Source organism: Poecilia formosa, unplaced genomic scaffold (assembly GCF_000485575.1).
Source record: "Poecilia formosa unplaced genomic scaffold, Poecilia_formosa-5.1.2 Scaffold80, whole genome shotgun sequence".
Lineage (NCBI taxonomy): Eukaryota > Metazoa > Chordata > Actinopteri > Cyprinodontiformes > Poeciliidae > Poecilia > Poecilia formosa.
This window is the reverse complement of record NW_006800019.1, coordinates 2304746-2319237: the sequence shown is the minus strand read 5'-3', so window position 1 is coordinate 2319237 and position 14492 is coordinate 2304746. Positions and strand designations below refer to the sequence as shown.

The window sequence follows — 14492 nt, the reverse complement described above, 5'->3', positions numbered from 1 at the left end:
GAAATATTTATTAGCTGAATCCATCAAATAACACATTTTAAAATAAGCACTTGAAGGAAGCATACATTTTCAATTTAACTGCTGATGATATATTTTTTATGTGACAATGTAGAAGGCAGCAGTAAAAACTAAATCAATTCATATAATGCTAAAACAAACTTGACTGAATAAAGAGCTTAATCTGATTTCAAAACAAATGAAATAAAATAACCACATTCAACAGTTTTCATATTATCCACAGCAGTAAAAAGTAACTGAAGTAAAAATATAAGTAAAGCATGCCTCAGTAGTGGGTGAAAAAACTTTAAACAAAACATTTTATTATATTATCTGGGCCGACAATGAGAACAAGAAGGCTGAATAAACAGTCATATCAACTGCTGCTGATGATTCTTACAATTTGTTTGTTTGACTATTGTATTTAACAATAAAGAATGTGAAACAACTTTATGAAACTTAAAAAGCAAATACACATTCATAAAGACTTCTTTATGTTCATGACAGGTGTTATGTCATGTTTATGACAGTGTCATGTCAGTCTTATGCACACCCCTTTAAGTAAAGTGTTACCGCAAACTCATGAAATGAAATAATGAAAGGAGGGCAAATAAATGTATCTCCATTTTGAATACCTTTAAAATGATTGGCTTTACAAATCCATGTAAACCGTAACTACATTCAGGTTTCAGTCGTGTTTAAAAATCACAGCGAACACCTGTGTGGACATTTTGAACTTTAACTTCAGATTTAGAATTTCATCATGCGATATAGAATAGAAAATAAACATTCACTAGTTAAGTACTCTGTTTTACTTTACAAAAACTCTTAACATATGCACAGACATTAAAACTCTAAAACTGAAGGCTTCTTCAGTGTTCAAAGAGCTACTTATCATCCTCTTTCAGCATCATCAGTCCTCCTCCTCCTCTTCATCCTCTTGTTGGTGCTGGTAAGAAGATTTGAGTGGAACCGAGTCAAATCCATCTGATGTTCTCTGTGAAAACAATGACAATGTTAAAGGTGATACTGACCACCATGTAAATGTAAATGGGACAGTCACCGACTTCTCGTGAGAAAGACTTTATTTTGGTAAAGAAGGATTTATGAGTGAGATCCATGAGGTCGTCCTCCGCGTCCTCTCCCTCCATTATGGCACAGCTGTCAGCAGTCGGTAGCTCACACTCTTTACCTTCAGAGCTCATCATCAGTCTGGAGTATTTATACTGCAGCCTGACAAATTGAAAGAATCAGATAGCATCTATTACAAAAGGATTTGGTCGTGGTCTGTACATGCTAACGTCCTTGCACACATTATATGTCATAAGATGTGAGAGGATGTTTAAAAAGTCTAAGTCTTACTTGCGCGTCTTCTTCCAGAAATAACAACTGAGGCCGATGAGAAGCAGAGCAGCAATCAGTCCAATGGAAACGCCAAGCTTGAGCCAGAAATCCATAGTCACACAAGTGCTGACTTTTTGTGGTGGCAGGGATTGTCCTCCATAACACTGCAGAGGCTGCTGCCACACATAGGTGGTTCTCTGCAAGACGCAAATAGTCAGATTTCCTCACATTTAAAGTCAGCTCTAGTTTGAAAAGGTGCCAAACATTTGGATTTTTATACAGTTTTATCATATCACAAACTCCAATGTATCTGAGGAGAAGTGCTGAGGTTTTACCACAAATTCTTGGTTAAATTGCAATTGACACATGAATACACTTTGACTGACGAGTTGAGTTTGATACCTGGATCCCCTGGATGCAAGCGCTGACAATCTCTCGGTAGTGATCTGTGGTGCACAGCGGGCATGCGTGCTGGCTCTCCCACAGGAAATGGAAAGTGCAACCATCACATGTCCCCTCAGAACATTTACTGTGAAGGAAACAAGGTCAGAGATAAAATCGCAGGCTCCTCAGAGTGTTCCGTTAAGCGCAGGTCACCGTCTGTGAGCTCAATAATGTCAAATGATGGTGAATAATGTGGCTGTTAGACTTTGAGTGTGTAAATTAAAGGTCAGAAGTTGAGTTCAGGTAATTTGTGCAGCACCTGGGCAACGTGATGAGGTCTTTAATGTTGGCTGTGGGATTGCATCGAAGTCTGACAGCGGCTGACCTCCCCTGTTTGCAAGCTTGGGTTGTATCACTGGACCTGCATAATGTTGATGGTGTACAATTGTATTAAATTGAGTTTAAAAATAAAAAATAAAATATATATATATATATATATATATATATATATATATATATATATATAAAATCTAAAATTAAATCTTTAACTATATAGATTTGAAAGAATCTTTTTGTTTATAGAGTAAATCTGAAAAACTACTGTCTATAGTTAGATCCTGACTTCATCCAAAGTAGATAAGAAAAAAAAAGAACATTCCTAAATATTGTCTTTGTATGATAATGGCATTAAGTTCCAATAAAGTGAATATTTGTCATTTTGTCTACTTGTAATAGAATATGACATCTGGCAGCTGAAGTGAAGCTGGGGGGAACATCCACGATGGAGAGGAGATGCCTTCCAGAGTCGTCTCGGTGGTCACACCTTCAAAATGAAACGCAAACATTTTTACCTGTTTGATCACATGCACACACTTCAAATGCTTTGACGGTTTCTGTTCTAGTAACTCCAGAACACAAAGTATGTCTAAAGTTGGATGGAGGATCGCTCTGCCTTTTAAAAAAGTTCATCAAAACATGTAATATTCTCTTTATCATAGGCATAAAACAATAATTAAAAAAAAGTAAAATAAGCCTTTGTGGACTTGTACCCAGTGACATTTAGAGCTCACATATTATTACTAAGCTCATTATGCTGATATTTGATAGTTGGCAAAAGAAAAAAATTAAGAAAAAGCCAATAATATCCCCCATCACATTAAAACTAAAACTGGAAGCTGGAAAACTCAAGAGGAAACTAGATCTAAAATTGTAAGCTTTTTTTTTCTTCTTTTTTATTTGTAAACTTTGAGATAAATAGTCAGATTAAAGATTTTTGACAAAAATAAACAGCTGTTATCTACACTTCAAACTATTCAAACCACACAGGTGGAAACTCACAGTGCCTTTCCCTGCAGACCAGCATAAAAAACCCCTGCTTATAGATGGGATATAACATGTTTTTGCCACATATGGTATCCCATACAATAACATTTGTCTACTGTTCTTTTTCTTTTCTTTTTTTTTTCTTTTTTTCTATTTAGCTATTTTCGGTTACTTTGATCTAGAGCCTGTTTGTCTCCACAGTCTAAAACTTCATCTGTTATAGAAACGGAGAAACGCCTAATTTGTTTTTAGCCTGAAATAAAAAAAAAATGCTTCAAACATGTTCATTTAATTAGATCAGTTGAAAACCGTAGATCAGCTCCATACCAATGAGTGTGTCACCAATGACAAATGGCTGTGAGGACACCATACTCTGACTGCGGATCTCAGAAGGAACCACAGTGGACTGGCAGACGTAGCCTTTGACCTCTTTCCCACTCTCCGTTACGTTGTCCACACAGGAGGCTGGCACTCGACTCTGTGGGAACAAAACTCTCCAATCACACAACAATCTTTAGCAATAAAATCCTTAGGGTCACTTTCTTACCTCTCTCCCACACAGATTCAGATTAAAGTGATGAAAGTACCGCAGGCCTCTGTTGGTGAAACGCGGGCTGCCGGTGAAGCCGGTGACGTTAGACAGTGGAGAGAAATCGTAGGTCTGCACAGCCTCTCCTCCGCTTTGAACCCTGAATGTGCAGTCGCTGAGACAAGCTGTGTAGGCCTGCAGGTCAGAAGTCAGAGTCATGGCTGGTACATGGCCATCTACATGTATGCACTTTATTTGTGGTCGAGTGGAAAGCCAGAAATAAAACAGAGTAGAGAAACATCAGCTAAAATAGTGGAGCAGGTTACATGGTTACATCTGTAATTCTATATTTTCAAGCCTGGCCACAGATTCCCATCGGATTTAAGGCTGGAATCTAACTTAATACGGTTTGATCCAGGCCTTCTTATTGCAGCTCTGATTTTTAGCATTCTAAAAAAGTGAACCTCCACCCAGTTCTCAAGTCTTTTGGAGTATCTAACAGGTTTTCGTGAAGCCCTTTCTAACTTCCACTCTTCAACACGTTTCTTCTGTCCTTCTCTATAGCTTGAGGCAAACTGCAATGCGGACTTCTTGTGGCTTTCTTTCTGCAAAGGTTTTCTTCCTGGCACACTTTCCAATTGAAGACAAATTGGTGGAGTTTACAACTAAAAGCTGTCCTGTCAACACATTCTCCCACCTGAGCTGAGGATCCCTGCAGCTCCTCCAGAGTTACCATGAGCATATTGGCTTCTTCTCTGATCAGTGCTCACCTTCTCACCCTCTCAGGATGTGAATCATGTTTTGGTGATTGTTTAGTGATCTCTAAAAGCTTTTTGTTGCACTGTGTTTTATTTAAAGGAATCAAAGTAAAGGGGTCTAACATTGAGTAGATGTGCATTTGCAAAAAAAAAAAGTAAATTCATACACAGCATCATTATTCTTTGATGTCACACTAGATAACATTTTAATAAAAGAGGAGTTTCATTGTTGGAAGACAACAATGGAACAATGGAAGACTTAAATACGTTTTCCAGATTTCACCTCTGCTTGGGTGCAACAAAACTACGGAATTCTGATACAGTTGTGGTTAGAGTTTAATTTGACAAGTAAGTCTGATAGAAAAAGAAGAAAAATAAAAGCATGGGCCTTCAAATGCCCTCCAAAATATGTCACCCTGTTTCTCTCTGTGTTTGGTCCGCACTGGACACACGCTGCCTCTCCAACAGGCTGACTGGGTCTGATGTAGGTGTTTGGCGGACAGCTCTCACACGCTCCTGTGGCATTGACCATGTAGTGTCCGGGTGGGCAGGGAACACAGGAGGAGTCGGTCTTATCAGGCGTCACAGCGCAGCGGCGACACTCAGAGGCCACTCCTCCAATCACATTGGTGACGTGGATGGAGTAGATCTTTGCAGCATCAGTGCTAAAGTTCCTGTCCTGAGGACCAGAAATGCAGTTTCTCACTAAGTGGTATTCATTTCTGCAGAAAATAATGCAATTCAAAGCCCATCTCTGAAAGGCAAACCTTATACAAGTAAGGTAGGAGGAGTAGAGAGTATGGTTTCCATGCAGCTCAACGCTGCCATCTAGAGTTGAACACCGAATTAAGGGAATAAAGACATTATTTCTACTGAGAATTGAAGCTTGTAAAAGCAATTGTGCAAGCAATTTGAATTTTTTTTTTTTTTTTTTTTTTTGCATTAGCATATCTAACTGTACAGCAGTAGCACTCTTAAACATGCTTCATCTTACTGGACTATTGGATGCTGCATCTGATACATTTCCATATTTGCATCTTTTCAAAGCAGGCTAATTATAATGGGCTGTTTTAACAGCAACATTACAGGTTTGACGGCTGAATTATTGTCTTCCTTGAAAGAAACTTAAACATTCCTCTTTCTGAACTCAGATATATGAAAGTGTTTTCCAGTTAAAATGATGAAAATCTGTAAATAAATCAGCTCCTTTGATCGTCACAAAGGTCTTTTCAATGCGATAAAATCCTACCTGTGCATTAATATACACTTTCAAATCAAAAGGAGACAGACAAAAAAAAAAAAAAAAAAAAACATTTTAATGATTTGTGACGAAGTCTCTGATTTCAGTCCTCGAGAGCCAACAGAATAAAATGGATAAATTATCATCTCAGCGTGCCATCGAGTGCTGCAGAAGCTTGGTAATGAGCCGTTTGTTTGATTTAGGTGTGATGGCGCAGAAGTTCATCTAAAAAGTTACAAGATTTTTTGGGGAAAATTGGTAGAGAAAATAATTTTTGCTGTGTTTTCAATTTGAATATTTCATCTTGAATATGTCTAGATGCCACCTAACGTATTTAGGATTTACAGGATGAACGATTTATGCCTGATTACAGCTGGCAGAAATGTTTGGAAGTTGGCGGGTGAGCCGTCGTTATTGGGGTGCGTGATGCGTCTCACCATGCTGATTTCCTCAGTGCGTTGAAAGGTCCAGGTGAAGCTGACAGTGTTGTTACTCTGGATCAAGTAGGAGTACGACTGCTTACTGTTTCTGCCTTTCCACTGCTCCACCAAATAATTATTCCACTTATTGTAGCCCTGCGGAGAAACATTTCCACGTTATTAATTCACACTTGCTGTACATTAATTCCTAACAAATGCAGGGAGACAAAAACAACAACTTTACTTACCACTAGGAAGTAAAATTTGCAGTCAGCCGTACAGAGGGTTTCGAATATGAAGGTGATGCGAGACAGTTCGCTCATCTTGTTGTCTTTATCCGTGGGCTGAGCCCTTATGGAGTCAAGAAACAATTTATTAGACTTTACATACAATGCCTCGTAAATTCTGGAATTGTTTCATTAAAAGGTCTTATTAAAACCAAAATGAGACACCATTTTTCTTTCACGTTACAACTGTGCATGACTTGAAGTTGGTCCATCTTATAAAGCGCTAATTAATTTGGGAAATTCTCACCTGTACCCAGGAACATTGAGGGTCAACGTCAGGTAGTCGGTGTCCTGAACCCCAGAAGTGGTGTAGATGTACTCTCCAGCCACTTCCCATGCTGCCATTACACAATTATATAAGCAGCAACAACAGTAACAACACTCAAACCCTGACCACCCCAACCCCAAACCAATTGTGACTAAAACCAAGAAGAAAGGAGTTGGAGTCCGCCCAGGTCATTTTGTCCCAATCATATCTTGAAAACTTCTTGTTAAATTTCAGGAGCTTTTACGAAGTTTTGACATTTTTCAAAACAATCTCAGCTTTAGAGCAACTATATTCTTCTTTCTGCATGTTTAAGTTTTGCTACTATTCTTCTGCTTCTTATTGTTTCATCCATTAATGGACCACTGCCCGTTTGGACAGTAATCCAAAGGTCCCTGGACTTGGAGCTGCTCTCTCACCTGTTCTTCGGTTGGAGTTGCTGAACTCCTGGTGGAGGACGGAGCTCTCCATGTTCCTCGGCATGGTGGTCCACCACTTGTACTCAAATCCCAGCAACGGTTCTGTGCCAACAGGGCACTTCTCACAAACTGTGAACAAACAAAGCTGCACAGTCAGGACACGGTGGCACTGCCGGTTCTATTGTATGAATGTGTAGATGAAATTTGTGACATTTTTACATATTTTTCTTTGTTAAATACCACATGCTGTAGCTTTGCAAAATAATTATATCAACTTCAAGCCTGCTTAATTAATCGCTTGCTTTTGAATAATCCATTTTCAAGATGTTTTCTTTTGTTAATTGATGGCAAAAACCCCTCCTAGCTATAAAAAACATACTCACCAGAATCCCTAAACCAGACGCTGGCATCTTCAGAAATCAGCGTGGAAATACAATTATTTGTAGACAATGTCTGTATTATGAACTTAGGTTGCTTGACTTATTTGGAAGCAGTTAATAGTTGCACACTAAAAACATTTTGTGTTTGCGTACGGTAGCACACGTAGCCTTAACGCAGCACATAAAACAACAATCCGCAAAGACACATCCACCTAAGTAAGTCCTGATGCAGTCAAATGTTCAATGGGATATGATTTTCTGTTTTAGCTTGGTTCAACAGTATGAAAGTGTTTGCATTAGCGTCACAGCAAAATAAAAAGTTAGTACTGATTATGAACCTTTTCCATCTGAGTAGGAATCGTTGCTGCAGGGCTCACACGCGGAGGAGTTGGTCACAAAGAAGCCCGGGTTGCACGGCGGGCACGTCTGCTTCTTCCCTGACGCTGGCAGCTTCACCGCTCCTCCGACTGTCTCGCTGCAGATCTTTGGTTCGATCCATTTGTACATGAGCCGAGTCTGAGACACACGTGGAAAACAGGACGCTTAAGATGGTCATCTCAGAGTGTTTTACAAAAGCACTTAAATATGGTTAGCCTTTCGCACTCGTTCACAAATTTTGAATAATACGGCACAGATCTTCCCAAAGCAGTTCATGAATGTCAAGTGGAAGCAGAGTGATATTTGGTTTTCAAAAAAAATCAAAAATCAAAGTGTGTTGTGGATATGTGTTCAAAACCCTCCGAATCGGCAGGTTGTCTGCTGTAATTAAAGCTACAAATCTTTTCGAGTGTCCACCCGCTTTATACGCCTAGAAACTAAATGTTTGACTAAATAGCTTGGGCGAAAAGCAGCTGTAAACGCGGCTTTAAAATCTTGTCACAGATTCTCAGTTGGATTAGTTTTGCATTCTGATTGGACCATTTTACAATACGAATATGAACTAGGTTTGATGGCGTTTTGGTGCGTGTGACGTGTGATACACTTTCTGTCACACACAGTTTTTCATATGAAACATGATCTGCCCAGCATTTGATATGTTTGCAGTGTGGGATGCTGAAGAAGAATATCTTCATTTATGCTGGTATCATATTACACTCAGATATACTCTATTTACCTCTTAGTTTCTCTACGATGCATGATTGAAAGAGGCTCAAATACAAATGCAAGCCACCATTTTCTTTCAAAATTTGAAGTCTATAACTAAGACTAATATGGCAAGATGGGGAAAAGTTCAATGGTTATGAATATTTGTCCTAATCACTTCAAACAGCCAGCGAAATGTAATTACGTTGAATGTGGGTTACAAAAAATATCCTCTCTATAGCCGCTTGCACCACAAGAGAAGGCCGTTTTCCATAATTACCTTTCCCTCAGAGTCACAGGGGGTGTGGGTGTAAAAGTAGTCATTCTCCGTGCATGCAGGCCTTGGCTTGCAGCTCCCTGAGCCAGGTACTGGTGGCAAAACACACAAGTAAAAAAAAAAAAAAAACGAGCAGACGTGAAAGAGAATAAAACTCGCATTAAGATTTTGTGATAAGAACGCTCAGTCACCTCCTGGGCACCAAATGTTCTACTTTGCATGCTGGCAACATTGTTTAAGTGCAAATAAGTAAGTGTAGAAGAGATTTTAAAAAAAAAAAGTGCACCAGCATAGCTGTCTGATTCACAGTCGTGGCAAACGGTGGCCCCCTTGTTGGAGTACGTATCCGCAGGGCAGGGGGCACAGCGGGCGGATCCTGCTGTGGAGCTGTGTGTGCCTGGCTTACAGTGGAAACACTCAGATGTGTAGGCAACCCCTGGAGGAAAAAGATCAATCAGCAATTAATCATTAACAGACAAAGGAAGTCGGGGAAGAAAACTAAACGTTCCCTCTCCCTGCGCACACATGTAGGAAGCCTTAATGCACCTGAGACCTGGATGTTTCTTAACAGCACAGGCTTGACAGCACTGCCCAGCAGAGAAAATGTCGTGGTTCTCCAGTACAGAACATTGTTGCCTGTGCTCAGCTCTATCTGTAGAGAGGAAACGTGAAGGGAGGGGGCAGGGGGAATCAGCTTTTTGTCTGGAAGAAGACAGATGAGGAATTGCGTTGAAGTGGACGAACCTTGTAGTGGCTCCAGTTGGTCTCTGAAATCCTCATCCAGCGGCTGTCAGAATCTGTGGCCTGGCACTGGTCATTCTGAACCTAAAGAGGAGCGGGACCCTTTACCCCAATTTTCCTTCTGCACACCAGAAGCTGTAACACATCAGCTGCACTTACAAAGAACTCAAAGTAGACGCTGTTGTCCGGGTAGAAATATTCAAAGGACAGGACTCCAGGTGTCTTCAGGCTCACAGCATAAGAGAGCGTTGCAGTGCACTCATCAGTGTTGGAGGCCACATAGTCGCCCTTTGGTGTCCAGGTCGAGCTGCAAGAACAGAAACGGCTTACTGAAGGTCTTAAACCATAAATAATATTTTATATTACGACCAGTTGCTGTTTATACCCACTTGGAGCAGTTTATGAAGGCATTCCCCTCACTTCTCGTCGTCCCATGAGTAATAAAGCCGGTTGGTAAGATGTCCCACTCGTCGAAGGCAACGCTGGTTCCCAAAGAGTAGGTGCCTGCAGCGCACTTCTGGCACTGCTGCGACTGCATGTCGAGGAACTCTCCTTCACTGCAAGAAAATGCTAAAACACAGGAAAACCAAGAAAACGTGGAGATAATGCAGACGAGCAGCACCGTTACAAATGCTTAAACCCTCTCTAATTCATTTAAAGGTGATCTACCAGGTTTATTGAACTTCTTTAAAGTGGTCTTAATCAATGGTTCGCCGGAATATCTGAAGGCCGGACGCTGCGGCCATCTTCTCATCAAATCTGAATAGCTTCCCTGTTTAGAAAGGCACCTCCACAACATGAGGATTGTCCCACATGAGCTGTGGATTCCTGCAGCTCCTCTAGAGTTACCGTGGGACTCCTGATTCCCACTCTGATAAACAGTCAGTTTAGGTGGACGGTCACACTTTGGTAGGCTTGAAGTTTGGTACGCTTTCCATTTTCAGATGATGAACTGAAAAGTGCTCCATGAATTTCTTAACAGTTTTAGATTTTGAAACTACCCTCTACTGTAAACCTTTGCACACTTTTAATATAAAGCGAGCTAAATATACATGTATGACACACTTTTAAAATATTTTCAAAAACCAATGTAAAAAATTGTCTTTCCACTGCTTCAGTACTACAGGTTTTGTAGTTTGTGGTTATAACATTTCAGTTATTGATATACTTTTGCAAGCACCATACACTGAACAAGTAGAGGACAGTAAATGTGTAAAATAGGTTTCCAGACCACTGCGGTCACTTACTGCACAGAGTCCCTTTGACTGGATCCGGGAGGCCTGTGCATGTCTCCGCCTTGTTGGGAATCGCGACCCTCCATCTTGACCCGAGTACGTCACACTCTGTATACTCAAAGTGATAATCAGACTGCAGAGGCAAAACACAGGTGTGACTTTCACACAGAGTCATAAAGTGTGTTTATAATAGGATGCAAATATTTCAGGGACAAAACATTACCAAAAAATAAAAGGAAAAAAGAAAACAGCTTGAAACCAGTCACCCAGGAGTAAAACGATTCACATCACCGAGCAAGAATGAGGAAAAAATAGATAATACAGTTTGTAAAAATGAGATCACTGGGTCATTAAGTACGTCTGGTATTTCAATCCTCTATCCAGGCCAGCCTCCTAAACAAATAAAAGGATAGGCTAATATTTGTTTATGGGGCCATTTCGACTGTCAGACCTATCAAGGATGCTCTGCGGTTTTTCAGGGATTATTTGCCGAGTTGAAGGAAGAAAGGCTGATCCTTACAATCCTTCAGTAAACAGATATTAGAGTGTTGTTTGAACCAGCAGCGGCGCGGGGACAAAGTTTTAGCTGTGCTCAAGCGATCACATCCAAAGGGATGTATTTTGGGACGTGACACCACCCACCCCAACCGATCCACGAGTACTGAGCTCTGCATAATCTGCAGATCTGGTCTCTGGTCAACAACAAGGTGTAATAATCGTCCAGCAAGGAAGGTCACTCGGGGGACCAATCGGCGCTTTGTGGGATTAATAGTTAACAGAAACGGCAGCACCGGCACTCCTCTGCCTCTGTTTTTTCTGCTAAAGCCCCGGCATTAGCCAACCTTAGGGAATTAGCGTGTTTGAGTGGGAGGTGTCTAATGTAAAAATGCAGCAAACTGGAGACGGGTCTTAATTTAATCACCTCCAATGAGCAAACATGAGGGAAACCAAGGCAACCGGTCATCGTGGCAGCTGTTCTTCATGGTCAAAGGAACTGGCATGGGAACAGACTCACCTGTTCAGGATTACTTGTAAATTAATCTTTTAGTAAATAACAGAACTTTAAAGCTGCTCATACACTGTGGCTCAGAGTAGGCTGATATAAAAACGGTTTTGGCTGGTAGGAAAATTAACTGCTCTCATGCAAACCGAAAAACAGATAAGGGAGGGTGGTGCGACGTCCATATGTTGTAGTAAAACAACATATGGACGTTGTAGTAAAACAAGTGTCTAATAACCATAACAACAGATGGAAGCAGATTGCAATACAAACCCTTGCTATGAACATTTCTTTCCCCCCTTTCCCCCCCCCCACACACAAATTGTACATCAAGAAGGCCAAAATGTTGCTAAACCTCATCTTAAATAAATGGAAGCATTTCTTAACATTAATGTATTATAAATGATCACTTCCACTTCTTGCATGATATTTAATTTGGTGACCAGTTGAATATTTCTGCTAGTTATGAAATTGTTCAAACATACATCTTTTAACATTTCATGACCCCCACCATCTGTCTCAGCTGACAACATCAACAAGGCGGGGGAAGAAAATAAAAGTAACTGACGATAACAACAGTGTAAATCTTCTCACCCGTTTGCACATGGGCAGATCTGCAGAGGTGTGCGCGAAAAGCAGCCACGATAAAACAGCAGAAAGAGCGCAGATCCTCAGGTGCCCCATCTCAGCTCTGGCAGCGCAGCAGTGATGCAGCAGTGTTGACCTGGGCCCTCAGGTGCCTGGTGCATGGCTGTGAGAGGTGTGGTTTGTACTGGGAGCAAATAGGAAGAGGCGATTGGCCCAGATGTTCTGCTAGGTGATGCAAAAGGAGTTCAACCCTGTCGCCTTCACGTTTTGTTTCTGTCACGAATCGATATGTGTTAAAACAATTTCGTATTAGAAGAAACTTCCCTTTTGAGTTTTTAATGCCAAACAGTCAAGAAGTTCACTCTTCTCACTCACTTTTTTTTCCTAAAATAAAACAGTTCAAAATGTTAAGTCTAGACATTTAAACTTATTTTCTGAGTAAATAAGTTTAAATGTCAACATAAATATACAAACTTTATTTTATTATTAAACATTAAGGAAAACATGAATTTTATTCATAGATTTGTGAAGATGTAATGTAGTATTATAAACAGCAGGATAACGCCTACATCTTAAAGATAATTTTGGCAAGGGGGGCTTTTTTTCAGTGAGATGAAGAAGAAATGTATTCATAACTTCAGAACAAACTGTATAAAATCCCCGCATTTCTTCTAAGCAAACCGGAAACCAGGTTGCTAGGCAACGTTGGAGTTCGCAACTCCGACTCTGGTTACAGCAACAAAAGTTTACGGGCCGGTTTATGGTTCCGTTTACCCTTTCAGAAATGTCGAAACGGGATCCGGGTCCTTCTTCTCCAAAACTAGGGGACGAGTCCAGGCAGCGGCAGGTGGGCTAAGCTTTGAGCTCGTTTACACGGACTGTTATTACTCCACAGGTAACTGCGGTAATGAAGTTTGCTTTTCAACTAAGTATTTTAGTTAAATCAGACATGGTATTAAAAGAAAGTGACTCAACAATTTATTTGTTTGTTTTACATTTTGAAAAGGAACAAAACTTTCTTGTGGGGAAAAAAAAAAGCTTTTCCAAGGGTGTGGATACTGACACGGTTGACCCTTAAATCATTTTCTTTTTCATTCTGTCATCAATTTGCTGCTGAGTTTGAACAGTCTTGATGACTTTCGAGGTTTCAGTCTATCGTCCATCTTTAGGATCTTGTAATTTAATAGTGTGTAAGTTATTATTAAACCAAGTTAAAATAGAAATACTCTATAATTAATACTCTACAATTAATTAACCCATAATTAATAGAAGCTACATTTTTTGTTCAAATAAATAACTGCTTATTATTATTCAATACTTTCAAACTATAATATTATGGTGCAGTTAAATCCTGTTTTTATATCTGCATAATATTTCTTTAAGCATCCCCAGCACTATGTAAAACTTTTAAATGACAATGTTCATGTAGGTATTATATGTTGTTGTAGGTTTATTGGGTAAAATGTGCAAAATCACTAAGGTTCACAAAGAGATTTCAAAAAACGAAAGAAAATGCTACACTAGGATGAGACAAAATTTACATTGTGATGGCAGAATTACTCTTGACAAATTCCACCATCAGGAAACCATATTTATTTTAAAATAAATAAATAATCAGGCTGAAAATATTAGTTCTCTTATACAAGTACAGCATTACATTTCTTTTTTTTCTTTTTTTTTTTTTTTAAAGTTCTTTGCCAAGCTGTTGGTGCATAGAAAGCCACCTGCAGTACCCGGAGACAATTTCTCCTTTGTCATCCTCAGCCTCCAAACGATAGCCTGGATTTCAAACTGAGTACGATCTACAACCACCATACGGCCTTATTCTGGAGCAAGAATCAAATGTTGTGCCAGAGAGAAACCATGGGTCCTAGCAAACGGTGGGTGAGAGGGATGAGGTGTCAGGAGAGTTTAAGGCAGTTCAACACGTGTAATTATTATTATTTTTTTTTATCTGAAGGAAAAGGGAAAAGTTAGAGAAGCAGCTCAAGCTAAAAGAAGAGCAAGAGAAAAGCATCAGGGTTTGGGTCGACCCGAGGAGGAACACCTACCACTACCTGACATGACTGGTAAAATCTGGGTAAAATGTTGGAATGAAACCAGCACATACAGCAGCTAATACTTGATTATAGAAAATTCGGATTAAACATCAACTCATCCTGAAAGTAAGTAAATAAGTTATTTTATTTGAACATGTGAATATTTTCCCCCACAGGAAAATAT

At 39.9% G+C, this 14492-nt stretch overlaps 1 protein-coding gene across 1 annotated transcript; it reads right to left on the bottom strand.

Moving 5' to 3' along the window:
- Nucleotides 1-62: 62 nt before the first annotated feature.
- Nucleotides 63-12495, bottom strand: elapor1 (endosome-lysosome associated apoptosis and autophagy regulator 1). Its single transcript, XM_007556721.2, has 22 exons — nucleotides 12276-12495; nucleotides 10694-10814; nucleotides 9836-10016; nucleotides 9606-9753; nucleotides 9450-9530; nucleotides 9252-9357; nucleotides 8992-9141; nucleotides 8709-8797; nucleotides 7684-7861; nucleotides 6966-7094; nucleotides 6529-6619; nucleotides 6243-6345; nucleotides 6013-6150; nucleotides 4751-5014; nucleotides 3596-3772; nucleotides 3376-3526; nucleotides 2452-2548; nucleotides 2045-2146; nucleotides 1744-1870; nucleotides 1360-1538; nucleotides 1065-1230; nucleotides 63-994 (listed from the first exon to the last, which is right to left on the bottom strand). Exons 1-22 carry the CDS (start codon nucleotides 12363-12365, stop codon nucleotides 911-913), a joined length of 2952 nt encoding a protein of 983 aa, XP_007556783.2. The 5' UTR covers nucleotides 12366-12495; the 3' UTR covers nucleotides 63-910.
- Nucleotides 12496-14492: the final 1997 nt, after the last annotated feature.

Coding starts and splice junctions, on each gene's coding strand:
- elapor1 (XM_007556721.2), bottom strand. CDS start 12,365: ATGGGGCACCTGAGGATCTGCGCTCTTTCTGCTGTTTTATCGTGGCTG. Junction 9,754..9,835: donor GCCTTCATAAACTGCTCCAA/GTGGGTATAAAC, acceptor CTGTTCTTGCAG/CTCGACCTGGACACCAAAGG. Junction 8,798..8,991: donor TGAATCAGACAGCTATGCTG/GTGCACTTTTTT, acceptor TTTTGCCACCAG/TACCTGGCTCAGGGAGCTGC.